A 14,000-nucleotide genomic window follows, 5' to 3' on the forward strand; every position below is an offset into this window, starting at 1 on the left:
AGATAAAATATTTGTTGCTTTTTTTTCGACAAAAATGCCACAGGCAATTAGGAAACATCATGTGTTCTGCAAGTCTGTAAACAGTTAGAACCCATTCTATTTGGGACTTAAAGGAACACTCTGATTAAACAATAGGTTGTTTTTGGTTTTTTAAACTTGTGTGTTCTCTAAACTCTTTAGATTACTACACTTGTTTTAAGAATGATGGGTAAAAATCAGTTAAGCGCACTTTAATTTTAACTGGATTGTCCCTTTAGTTGAACAAATGAAAGCTGAGACCTTAACATTTGTTTAGTAAGTTAATGCTATATACATTGGGGGAGATACATCAAAGTCTCACAGACAGTTTTGCTCCTTTACGGTCTTAAATTAAATGCAACTCATTAAATCTTTTTTTTTTTGTCTTTTGCTTCGTTTGTGCTCCATGTTTTTAGAAACGCAACTGATTTATTAATCTTTCTGTAGTTTTATTCCGTTTATTAAGTGTTCTGTCTCACTTCCATTTTTTCCACCACTCAATATTTGACAGTCTTTTCTGAAATGTATATTTCTGCGAAAAATTGTGTAATTTTGGCACGAGAAAAGCCAATACTTTTTAGACAATTTTTAGAACAGTTTTATATATATATATATGAACAGATTAGACACTAAAAATAAAAAATCTTTTTTTAGAACACTTTCACAGATCTCCCTGTAATGTTAAACAAGACTCTACATATTTGGCAAACTCATTGTTTTGTTTATCTCCAGGTACGCTGTGATCCTGAAGTCCAAGAATTACGCCAATGGCAAAAAGAATTACGGGAGGAAAAAAACATAAATAAGAAAGTCCAAGAGTTCTGGGCCAAACAGGAATCGAAAGGTAAATAACAGTTTGATTTCAGAGTCTTATAAAAAAATAAATATAAAATATACTGAATTACAAGTCAAAATTGTTATATAACTACTTTCAATCAAATATAGAGACCGTTTCCTCTCTTTCCTCTACAACAGACTTGAAAACCATGGCAGAAATATAGAGAATTAATTTAGGAAGGTGTAGGTGACCAAGTTTCCCCCGTATATGACAGAACTTGTTTTAAACTCATGTAAAAAAAGATCATAAAATTAGTATACAATGTTGGTTGCATGATAAACATTTTAAAGGACTGCTCAATGCATGTGGGCTTGGTGCAGTGTCCCTGTAGTTTTCACCCTGGAACGTAAAACTTGAAGAACAGGCATGCCCCAAAGGTAGATCCCCAGATGTTGGAGAACTACAACTCCCATGATGCTTTGCTTGCCTTTAGAATTACAAAAGGCATTCTAAAGGCATGCAGAGCATCTGTAGTTTTAAAACATCAGGGGATCTACCTTTTGGGCACCCCTGTTGTAAAAACTGCAATTTTACATTGCAAGGCTAAACACCTCTACTGGCTAGCTTCTTGACCGCCACTAGAGCCGCTTTCTCTGCAACGAAAGAGGAAGTCATGTGACCAAATGCAGCTTATAGCAAAGTATCGAATTCAATGCTGTCCTATGAGACGCATTTGATTGGATGCACAGGTGGTGCTGACTGTGCGTTCACATCAGCCCCCACACTTTTACTATGGCAATTACATATTTTCTTACACTTAAAATACTTTACAATCTCTAATAGCTCAGATCATTTTTATTGTTGTTATACATGTATACGATTTCTAGTTATTTTTACATTTTTATATATCAACTTTGAAGCCCATTACACTGGTTCTGGTATCCTCTCCATCAATAAAACATGTCAACCGGTATCCTGTCTCTTAATTTCTGATTGGCTCAGGAGACAAATGACTAAAATATGTGTCAGTGTCATCAACAAACCAAGCAGGGATTAAATTGCATTACTGAACATCTTGAGAAATCTCTCATTTGTTTAGGGTATGTTATCCAAACCCATGTTGGGAAGCCTGGGCAAAATGATTTCTTATTTTCTAGCACAGTGGCTGTGAAAGTTATATTTGTGTAAAACGTTATTCCAATGTCCAATAACATATTTACAGACACAGCACAGCATGTATAAAATCTTTATTTTCAATGTCACAGAATCACCTTTACATTGTGTCGATATAAAACCAAAATGCATTCTTTAATAGAAACATCCCCTCTAAGTACAATATTTCCAACATTTCAGTGAAGTTCAGATATTCTGATAGGTCATTAGATTAAAAGAGTTCCCACAATACAGTGCAAGAAATGTACACCATGCGCATGCTTTTTACCTGCATCATGACATTTGAAATTCCATAAGTGTAAACCTTGGGAGGCAATATAGTACATACAGAAGTATTTGTCTAGCTTTGGCAGGAGGGTGGAAGAAAAATGGTCTTGAATAATTCTTCATCTAATCGGTTTTATTGATCTTTTAAATAGAACCATGAGATCCATTTTAGAACACTGTGGTATATTTTCTCTGTAAATAATATAATAAAAACTAACTATTATATACCTGGCAGACTTGGCCTCTAGCTCCTCACTTAAATTATAATACAACTCCTTGCATCCTCAGTCAACTATCCAGTAGTTGTCTATACCAGTTGATGACTTGGCTATTTTCACATAATAGTTCTTTAAGGTTCACTCCATCACTTTAGTTTGGCTGAGCATTATAGGAAATATGATTTACAATCTCAAGTTCTCAGGTCAGTCATCATTGCCTGGAGGCATATTTCAAAAGCTGTTGGTATGCGTAAAATGTAGCCTTGCTGCTGTGGAATACAGTTGGCAGACAAACACTGTCTTAATCTAATGGTATCCTTTCCTTAATCTCTTCTCTGGCTTATCAATATCACAGCGCATGTCTAGTGCCTTAACTGTCAAAGCCTAGGATTTCCAAGAAACAAAACTCTCAATATATACAACTGTAGCTTAAAGGAACACTGAAGGCACTTTAACAACTTCATATTATTGGAGTTGTTATAGTGCCTGCATTCCTGCCCCCCACCTCCTAACCGATAAAACATTTATTTCACTAATTAGACGACTCGGAAGCGCAGCTTAAAGTCATGCATCCAAGCCCTCTGAGTATGAGAGCTGGGCCGTCATGGTCAGCCATAGAGAATTATTGAATATTCTATGGAGGAATCTTCGGCGAGGTGGAGGAGGTCGGGGCAGTCACATATGTCATTCATCAAATTATCAACCTTGTCTTGTTTTTATAATGAATATTAGTTTAATATTTTATGTGTTTTTTTTTAATAGGAGTATTGTATGGTTCAATATAGAAATCACATAGCCTTTTAATAAATTGTTGGTCCGAGCTACACCTCACCTCACTTCAAACAATGGAATCCTCATTTTTAACTACTTTTGAATTAAAAATGATCCTATTTTCTTACCACTCTGGTTATTTCCAAAGACAATTCACAGAAAAACAAAAATAAACTCAGAAGCAAACATTTCTTAATGCTAAATCCGTTCATTAGAGCATCTTTTAATGGTTAAAAAAAAATCTGTGGTCAGAATAATGCAAAAGATGTTATTGAGGTAAAGACTATTGTAAAGTCTTTTGCTCAAAACCCGTTGGTGCAAAACATGTAAATACAAAACCCTTCATTACGTTACATAAGACATGTTTAGGATATGTACTAAGAATTGTACAGAACTGACAAAGGGACTATATATTTTAGACCAACAAGGCCAGATTGGCAAAAGACTACAAGTCAACCATGCTTCCGGGTCGACTGTCTTGTCCTAAATGTCCCTTGTCATTTCTGCACCAGTTGATGATGATAACTCGGTATGATAACCCTGAGCAACAATGTATCTTACATCATTGAAGGTCGAGTATTTATTTAAACTGTCAAAAACTAGTACTATGCCAAAGTTGTTTTGCTATATCAGTACTCCAAATAAGATAATATCTATAAAATGTTTCCATGTCATGAAACGCAAAATACACTGAGCGGGATACTGACATTTAAAAATTGTTCTTGTCCAAAACATGCCTTCAGCTAGCTTCCTTTCCTAAGTATGGTAGCACCAAGGTTTATGTCTCAGAAACATATCTAGTAAAAGAAATATAGATAAATAGTGTGAAGTTATAGTTTTTCAAATAACATTTCCCCAAAATGTGCATGGGTGGTTCAGTAGAAGCTCCAATATAAGCCATACTCAATGCAGCTACAATAACAACTGAGCGCACATAGTGCCCAACCAGATAACCTAAGTGACTGATGGTCACTCATGTATTCTATATTCCTAAAGCAGTGATGACATGGCTATCCCATACCCGTAGAACAGTGATGGCCAGTCATAGGCATTCCATGTGTTGTGAACTCTTGTTGCTGCAGAGCTTTTCCAACCAACAGGAAAACATAGTCTACAACTACTATGGTGCCCAGTGCCTAGAGTTAGATGTTACCCTTGTTTTAACTGAAATTTAAGAGGCATTTAAGCTGGTAAATCACGTTCTACAGAGTAGAAAAAACGTGTCTCTTGTTTTTGTTACAAGAGAGGAGAATAACTGACAAATACTATCAGCGAACCCAAAAAAATTATAATCTTGAACATTTTGGTTTCTGGGCAGTACACAGAATTGCAGATTTTACAGTTAAGAATCACAAAATACATCTCGCTATTTGTAGACACGTGCTCTCTAATTTAAAATGCATATGCCTACATTATTTAACAGGAAATCTGGTCCTGGCCATAACTATTTCACGACTGAAGCTTGATTAACCTAGACTGGTCCTATATACTGAAATTTCACCTTTACTGTAGATTTCCCTTTAAAAGACTGATGTCATGGTGACACTAATACTGCATATGAAAATGGCACAGGAAAACCATTGCAGTTCATGTTTATTAAACAAGATTTGCAGTTTGTGACCTTTCTCATTAAGTCATGTGATTTTATACATGTACTAGCATAACAAAATGTAAGAAATTCTCAAGCACGGACACACATCAGCTTAATAGCTTGCTGGGTATGGAATGTTAACCACGTGAAAGCATTTCAAATGAGTGTTAGTAAACAGGACAATCTGTCAATGAATAGAATAGACATTCTACAGAAAACAAAACCAGGTAAGCACTCATTGCCCAGTGTGTCTCCTCTAGGTCTCTACAGTGAGATGTGGTTTGGTACCACTCTAGGCACACTGAGCAAAGCAAAATGTAAATATTAGTGTAATACGAGCATTCCAATCATGAAAACATTTCACCTACCTTTAGTAAGGACTTACAGGCTATATTCCAAGTAAATGGATAGAGGCATGGATGAAGGGGGAGTATATTGTGGCTTATATTTCAAGTCCACACACTTATTAGCTTAATTACAAGGGTTTAACAAACTATCCAGAGGTGGTAGGGGATGACAAGTTCCCACAAAGACACTGACAACCAGTTTCCACCCCCCCATGCAAAAATGAATAGTGTAAAATCGAGTTCTTATTTTAGTTAAATGTTATTCAAGGCATAGTAAATCAATAACACGAAAAGAAGTCATAGAGCAGTTCTGTAAAATATGTTTTACAGCTAGTATAGACAGATATACTTGGCACTGGGTGCTAAATATGGCTCTACTGAGATCTGTTGGTTAACTTCATCTCCTTAAATGTTTTCTCCTGATTTATGGCACAGCTGCTGTAAGGTATAATCTGGAGAAGAGCTATTTAACTAGACATGGCTCACAAGGACGGTACTTTGACATGCAATTTCAGAACACCATAGACACTATCAAGTTACATGATGTATGATATGGCCTGCTACCTTGACTTTAAAAAAATATGTGGCTCAGCTCTTAGAGCTCTCGTTTTGAAGTGAGTTGAAAACGGGGCAAAAGAAAAACTATTTTCTTTCATTTGTTTCCTGGAAAACTAAAAAACAAAATGGACACAAACAGCATTTTGCTTATGATGGCAAGCCCACGGGGCTGCCAAGGACTCAACAAGTTTGAAGAAGATAAAAACATTTTATATCTGACAGGTTTATATGCCATTATGACATGTCTTTGTTTCTCTAGGGCCTTGCTTGCTCTGAGTGTGCCTGCATTCTATTCCAACTTCTCAGGCTGTAATAATACATAGGAGTGTCATTGTTTGTCTCTTCTTCTGCGTTTTCCAGCTAAATTCATGTGAAAGCAGGAAAATGCAATAGCTAACAGCACAATGGTGGATGAGGTTGACTTTGGCTGTAGTCTAGCAACAGCTGGCATTCCACATTGTCCTACATGTCGACTAGTCAAAAGATCAATAACTATCCAACGTTTCTGCTTATACTATTTTTGGCAATTTCGTTACTTCTGGCCTAATTTTGGACTTCTTTGTTATTTAACTTTTATCTGTAAATGGGACTTCATAGCACTGTTCATTGCATTGAACCATTGGTATAAAAGTGTTGAAGGACATGTAGATGGTGGGATCCCATGTATTTTATGTTGTTATTGGTTATCAATATGATTTTGTTTTATCTATGATCTGGTACTGAATATGGTTTGTTATTAATGTAGAAATGTAAGAAACAAAATCAATGTCCTACTGCATATGCTAAGTAAATAAGGTAATTTAACTGTGACACCGGTAATTACCGGTAAGGTAATTTAACTGTGATATCCGTTATATCAACCAATTCACTATTTTACTATTTCACTTGATGATAAAAATCATGTTGGCAAAATGTTCTTCTAACAAAATTAGAATAAAAAAAAGTGATATAAAAATACATACAATTCGAGATCTCTTAAAACTTAACTAAAGATTTTCTGAAAAAAGTTGGTAAAGTGCACTACTGTAATTTAGAAGTTGTATAAAAAAAATAGCAGTCATCGGTTACGCTAATCGCTTTTCTCATAGCGAGAGACGGTATATTATTAAACATGGTGCATTTGTCATACTTGTAGTCAGTCCAATCTATGAATTAGGCAGCTATGAAGGTAACCTGTGTGTGTCTTCACAATAGGGCTTATGGCACCTTTCCACTAATTATACCTGGAAGTGCACTGGTTTGTGCTGGACATTTTTGGTATAATAAATGATTGATGAACCTCTGGGTCCATGAAGTGGCATATTGCAACTATCTTTATTCCAATTTCAGATGTCCATACTCCTTATTCTTTGCCATCTTTTTGCATTGAAAAGGAAGGGGTAGACTTCATGACAACTAATTAATTAATGTTCCCAGGTGTGCTTTGTTGCTACCCTAATTATTTTTAATCTATCTATGCTTAATCAGCTGCCCTCTCTGTGAGCTATACTTTTCCCAAGTTTAGGCTAGAGGAGGAGTACATATAACTAAGTAAATATGTCACTTGGCACTTATGGATGCTTTGCCCAGAGTACGCCTTGTCTTGGGTACCACTTGATCTTATTTTTCTTGGATTGGGCCTAGCTTTTAAGTGCTTATCTGTGAAAGTTTCCTGAATGCAAACCTGTGCTATTGCAGAAAAAGAAAATACATTTCAAATGTAAAAACAAACAAAAGAAACAAATGTATGTTCCACATCCTACTTTTTTTAACTTGGAAACTTCCTTGGAAAATACAGATAAACACAAATTGTGCTTTCTTATTGACAACTGTCGTGTCGCCCAAATACATTTTAATCTTCAGGCCCTGTTTTCAAACCATCGTACTATGGTCCGAGCAGTTGCGTAAAAGACTTTACAGAATGATCTTCGGATATATTGATGATTTGATATCATATGTTATAGTTTGTGCTTTACAAGACATATTAATAGTAACATGCTCTATCATTTTACAGCTGTATCAACCCACCCACAATGGGCTTGGAATAAAATCTTTAAAAGAGTTTTCTTTGTACAATCTTTGTGTAATCCATCTTGGCCAGGGCTGTTTGCCATCTTCTTTGTCCTTAGTCGTATAATTTGAAATGTTCACCTTCAGACCTGGCTTTTTACTCCTTCCTTCTGATTCAGGATGAACTGCAGGATATCCTGTTGGGCGGAACAGGAAATAACAAGACAACCTAATTAATGGTTTAACAAACCTGCTGATAAATAAAAACATTCCATCATCTAATCCAAGGAATATCAGTTCATTATTACAGTATATTTACCGTGACATCATTTTATGAAGTATTGTGATATCATGTAAAGCAGGTAGGCAAAAGTTAGACTCACAGTTGATGAACTTTAGAGCTGGCAAAGCTTCATGGAAGCTAGTTTTATAACAATTAAAGGTCTATTTTTGCCCACCCTTGATATCAATAAAAGGAACACTCCAAGCCCTGGCGCAGTCTCACCAGTAATATGTCAAACAATTTTTGCATGCACTGCATCTGTTCTCCTCCAGTTGAAGCCAGGTGCTCTATGAAGCTAGGTGCTCTAAACAGCAAATTAGAATAATGATCATTGGCTGAGAGCATCAACCATGTCCTACTCTTTAGAGACATCTGGTTTCTCCTTCTAGCGAAGATTGGCTGTGGTAATGGTGCACAACATGACCAAAGTAAGTTGACAAAACGTACCAGGATGGAGCCAGGGCACTCACCAGCACCATACCCACTACAATAGGCCGCAGTGGTTATGATACTTGGATTGTTAATTTAATATTGGTGGTTTAGGTAACATTGTGGGGTTTCTTTTTGTGCAAATTGGTGATAAATGTATTCTTTGTCAAAATCCCCCTTTTTATTCCTTTATTTTGAGCAAGGCTATGTAAATGTCTGTTGTTGTTTTTTTGCATACGTGCTAGAAAGCTGCATGACAGCCCATACATGTAACTTAGCACTTCTACAGTATGTACATGCGGTGTGTGCCCTGTTCTAGAAGACCTTGTATGAATGGTTTGGAAGACGCTACACCAACATGTGTGTGCTGGGAGCATAGAGCTGGAATGATTTTTGTAGACCGAGAGAATGGACCATGAAGAGGTTTAGGTCTTCTGCCTTTAGTCACCCAGTGTTAGCCATAGGGCAGACTCTAATGGGTGAGCAGTTTACAAGCAGGTGTCCACTGCTCCTCAGATTTACAGGAAGAATAATGGACTGTACGTGTTAAATGTAAGTCACCCTACTGTACCATGTATTCAGATGCACTACTAAATCATAAATAGAGGAGCTCCTGGTGCTTAGGAGTTTTCTGTTTCCACTAAACAATGAGTGCAAGGCTTGCATCCTAATCCTGAGGTTAAGAAAAACAGATAAAACAAGTGTTGTCCTGCTCTGTGAGTCTCAGGGACTGCGCAAAAAGGGGTTACAGTAAAAACAATGATAAAAACAGATTTAGTCATTCACTTGCTAGAGGATTGAACAATGAACAGGTAACGTGTTCAGACTAGTCTGAGATTAGACAGTACCCATTGTAGTGTTGCTATTTCTCTGTACATATTAACAAAATCTAAAATGATATGTCAGACAAAATGTAGTTTGCAACAGTCTGGAAAGATACAGCCAGATATTTATCATTCCTAGGCGTCCAGATCTGTGTGACCAAACACCTAGTAATTACTAGTAGTAAGTGGAGTATTTGAGACATCGTCACAGACTTCCTATACTACATGGCCACAAGTGTATGGGTACCCTTTGTTAATAGGGTATTTAAATATTTCAGCTACAGCCAGTATGCAGATCTTAAAACACAGTGTCACCGTAGGCTCATATCTTTTCCATCGAGTTGCTGTATTACTCTCTGCTGTGTTAGAGCTTCATGATTAGCTGTATGTGCTCTTACAGTGGTAAGTAGAAATACCTAGAAGCAAGAACAGCACAGTAGGCAAAGAGAACGTGGCACAAGATAAAAAATATTATGCTCCATGGTTTTATCGCCGCCTTCAATTGTTGCACTCACTATGCAGTTCCCCCCTGCTAAAACAGTTCTGACAACACTAAGATTGGACATCTGTCATTAGTCTCCACTTTGATCTCAAACAAATTTTAGCTCACTTGAATCATTACAGGCTGATCCCATGCAAAGGAACAGTGTAACATAGAACTGCCAGCAGACTCCTCTGAACAAATTATATAGAAACCCTCTTCACTACGATATAGTAGGTAGGGTGTAGGCTAGAGGTATTGCAAGAGGTCCACATCAGGATTATGCTTTAGACTTGAGGAGACGGTACATAAATAAACATGCCAAAAACTGAATTAATGAGAACCAATAATGAACAAAAAAAAACAAAACAAAACACGTATGTTGTAGATCCGGAGTATAATCACAGCTTCTGCGGTTCTACTCCGTCAATTATATTAATTGTGGAGTCACTTGTATCTCAAATATTGGAACCACTAACAAAAATATATAAATATATAAATAAAATTGAATATTATTCTTGCTGGCAATGCCTTATTTGTAGTTACATTTTGTCAGATCTCTTTATGATTTATTTGGAAAATCCAGCCTGGCTAAATATGCCTTTTCAGAATTGTATTAAATCTTTCACTATTATTTGGTCTTCAATATGTGTTTATTTTCAGTGACAATATTGTACTTTACTTTTAAAATCACTACTTGCTGCCTTCTAGTTCCATTCCTCCAGTACTCAGACCTGAGATCTCAAAATTGTGCTAGAGGCGGTTTAATTGGGAGCACAATTTAACAAATCCATCAAGTCAATAACCTTGACCTAATTTAACCTGGACTCTAGTTATTTTCTACTTTCTACAATGTAAACACTGCCTTTTCTGTGAAAAGGCAGTGTTTACACGAAAATGCCTGAAGGGAGCTATTATACTAACCAGAACAACTGCATTAAGCTGTAGTTGTTCTGGTGACTATAGTGTCCCTTTAAATTTAGGGATGTGAGTGGGGATGTGGCATGGGGCTGTTCTAAGTAATTTTAGGTGACTTACAGTAACAGTTTATGTAACTAAACTTTCACAGATTGATTTCTAAACACATGTATTGTATTGTAGTTTAAAGACACATTACTAGGAGTATTATTGCTGTGGAACTCTGTTATACACTCAGACACACTAACAATATAGAGCTCCTAGAAAATAGGGACAGAGAGGTTTGGGTCAAAATAGGGACTTTCCTTCCTAAACAGGGACTCTTGGGAGGTATGAGGTAACTCAATGTTGTGTACATAGGACAGCATGCTTTTTAGTCGTTAATCTGCTGTTTGCTCTTTCATGTAAAAGTTACAAATTTCCATGGAGGTTTCTAGAGTCTGAATTAATTTATGGTTGTGTATTATTAAAAAAAAATGTATATGGTTATTTTTGCCGAATAGTCTACATAAGTGGTGGATCATACCATTTACTATGTGAACTGTTTGGGCCCTAAAAGGTTACATTATGAACTTTTACTAGTATCTACAGTTAAACTATGTTTTAAAACTCTCTATAATTTCTTCCTAGTCCTTTTCTTCTAATTATGTGATGTTTGTTTGTAAACTATTCATAATTATATCCCCCACTGCAACAGAGAATGTTGTGTTCTAAACAAACTTAAGATGCTTTGAGATCTAATTTAGCACATCGTGAGCAGCCTCTCATCTGAAGATTCACTTAAATTCTAGAGTCCGGACAAATATCTATATATATATCTTTTCATGTGACTTTCATTGCAGAGAAAGGTCTTCGTAGTAGCATTCACACTGAAGCCACGAGACTGGTTTTAGATGAGAGTTACAACTTGACACAAGAGTCAGCTGCTGTCAGGCTTCAGTAGGGTTGGGCTACTTATAGTACCGTTAAAGAAAGAGAAAAAAAAAAGTATAGAAATTTTGATAAATAAAAATATATTTTAAAAAAAATGTAATGATTAGTTTTAAATGAGATTAGTGGAAGAAAGGAAAGCATTGAAAATTAAGATATTTTTTTTCGGCATGCATACCGGGTATGTAGACAGTATAAAAGCCTTCTATTCCTGTACAAGACTGAGGGTGCTTAGAATTTTCATCCTTACAATTAAGTCCCCGATTTTTTGGAACAAGCTTTTCAGATGTTTTTTTTTCCTTTTTTTTTTTTTAAAGGTAAAAACCTAAATAAAAAAACTTATATATATATATATATATATATATATATACATTAATATATTTTAAAAAATCTAAATAATACAAAGATTCTACATTTTAAATCATTTTAACCGTTTATTTAAATAAAAAAAATGAGAAAAATTTGAAAGGTTTATCCAAAAATATAAAATCTAGGTTTAAATTAGATATAGAGGATATTGTAGAAAAATATTCTCAGTTGTATTACTGAAGTTAACTTGATTAACTTGTTTCATGTCTGTCTGACTGTCCGTCTGTCAGTCCTTCTGTATATCTGTCTGTCTGTCCATGTTTCTGAAAGTTGCTCTGTATGTATGTAAGGATCTCTCTATATATCTCTCTAAGTAAAAAGGTTTGATGACTAATTCCAGAACATTTCCACAAGTGTCTTGTTTTTATTTCATTAATTAATGTATTGATTTGCTTTAACCTTGATTTGCCAGAATCTACAAATCTATCATGTTTATAACAAGAAGCACTGACAACACTTTCTTCTAAAAAAAATGTTCTCAGCCTCACAAGAAAAAAAAAAAAGAAAGAAACACAAATCAGTTCTTATTACTTTGCCCGAGTGCCAATTCCACAGTATTCACTTCGTCTCACTGCAACATGTTGATTACGTTGAGGTGTTAATTAACCAAGTATCACAATGTCTGCACGTTTGTTAATGAGGATGTGGGATAAATAGGGCACTTACAGCAGGAAAATGCTTAAAATGTTGTGATTAATCTATTCTTTATTTTGATACGTTATTTATCCTATTTTATAAGATTCTAGTCATAACATCAATACATGGTTTGCATTGTTTCTCTTATTAAATGTTAGTATATGCATAAACTATATACCAGGGGATGTAAAAGGTGGTCCCCAGCTGTCATAGAACTACAACTCCTATTATGCTTTGCCTGCCTTAAGCAACTCCTAGCTGGCTTAGCATTTGTAGGAAATTGCATCTCCCTCGAAAAAGCTTTTCCAGGCTTAATGCTGACAGTTTGTTTTACCATAGCAGAGATTAGGAAAGGGTGGAAGCTGTAGTGGTTATGGTGCTTGGAGTGTTTCTGTAATTGTTGTTGACACATAGTGGTACTAAGGTATTCCATAGCATACAATAGTTATCTGCAGTGATGTTTGGATATGACACATAACTGTTTATTGTTGGTCTGGAATTACATTTGGAATATTTTGATCTGTATTGATGCCTGTGTCTGGCAAGTTACTATATATTTGGATACATTTAAAATGTTTCCATCAAAATACAGAGTTTTGAATGGTGACCACGCTATAGCAGCAACGTAAAGTCACATTGTTCATAAGAATGAATCTGCCAAAAAATGTCCATTTACCATAGCACTGCGTATATAGGTATATATATATAGGTTTGGGGAGGTTAGAGTAATGGGGAGAATGGGGACTTAGGGTTAAAGAGGTTTAGGTTTATCACATATATGACTTGATACCCTGAGCTGTATCTCATATGATTCTCAGCATCGCTTTAAATGCAGCACCAGGACTTAAAGTGGCATTGTCATCACTAAAACAACTGTAGCTTAATGAAGCAGTTTTAGTTTATAGATCATGTCCCTGCAGTCTTACATCTCAATTCACTGCCATTTAAGAGGTAAATCACTTTTACTTCTGTTTATGCAGCACTAGCCACACCTCCCCTGGATGTGACTGACACAGCCTACATGAAATAAATGGTTTCAGTTGTTTAGAAGTTTTTATCTCTGCTCTGTAACTTGAACTTTAATCACATACAGGAGGCTCCTGCAGGGTCTACAAGGTATTAGCAGTGCAGGAGATAAGAAATTCTAAATTAAATAGAATGTGCAATAAAGTAAGTTTAAACTTTAGAACTTTCTTTACAGGAAGTGTTTAGGAAGACTGTGTAAGTCACATGCATGGAGGTGTGACTAGGGCTGCATAAACAAAGTGAATTAACTCCTCAATGGAAGAGAATTGAGCAGTGATGCTGCAGGGACATGATCTATACACCAAAACTGCTTCATTAAGCTAAAAGATGGTTTGGTACCTAAAGTGTCCCTTTAGGGTTAAGCTTAGGGTTTGACTTAGGTTTAGGGATAAAT

At 35.8% G+C, this 14,000-nt stretch overlaps 2 protein-coding genes across 3 annotated transcripts in view; one reads left to right on the forward strand and one right to left on the reverse strand.

Annotated features, from left to right (window-relative positions):
- IQCK (IQ motif containing K) overlaps positions 1-14,000 on the forward strand; it is a 102,908-nt gene that overhangs the window by 83,278 nt on the left and 5,630 nt on the right. The window contains exon 8 of the mRNA XM_063430338.1: positions 751-862. Coding sequence (XP_063286408.1) covers positions 751-862 — 112 coding nt within the window. The remainder of the gene's footprint in view (positions 1-750; positions 863-14,000) is intronic.
- Positions 6,766-14,000, reverse strand: part of GPRC5B (G protein-coupled receptor class C group 5 member B) — a 64,594-nt gene continuing 57,359 nt past the window's right edge. For both annotated transcript variants that reach the window (XM_063430334.1, XM_063430337.1), the window contains one exon: positions 6,766-7,907. In XM_063430334.1, coding sequence (XP_063286404.1) covers positions 7,854-7,907 — 54 coding nt within the window. In that variant the 3' untranslated portion in view covers positions 6,766-7,853. The remainder of the gene's footprint in view (positions 7,908-14,000) is intronic.

This window comes from Pelobates fuscus, chromosome 8 (genome assembly GCF_036172605.1).
Source record: "Pelobates fuscus isolate aPelFus1 chromosome 8, aPelFus1.pri, whole genome shotgun sequence".
NCBI lineage: Eukaryota > Metazoa > Chordata > Amphibia > Anura > Pelobatidae > Pelobates > Pelobates fuscus.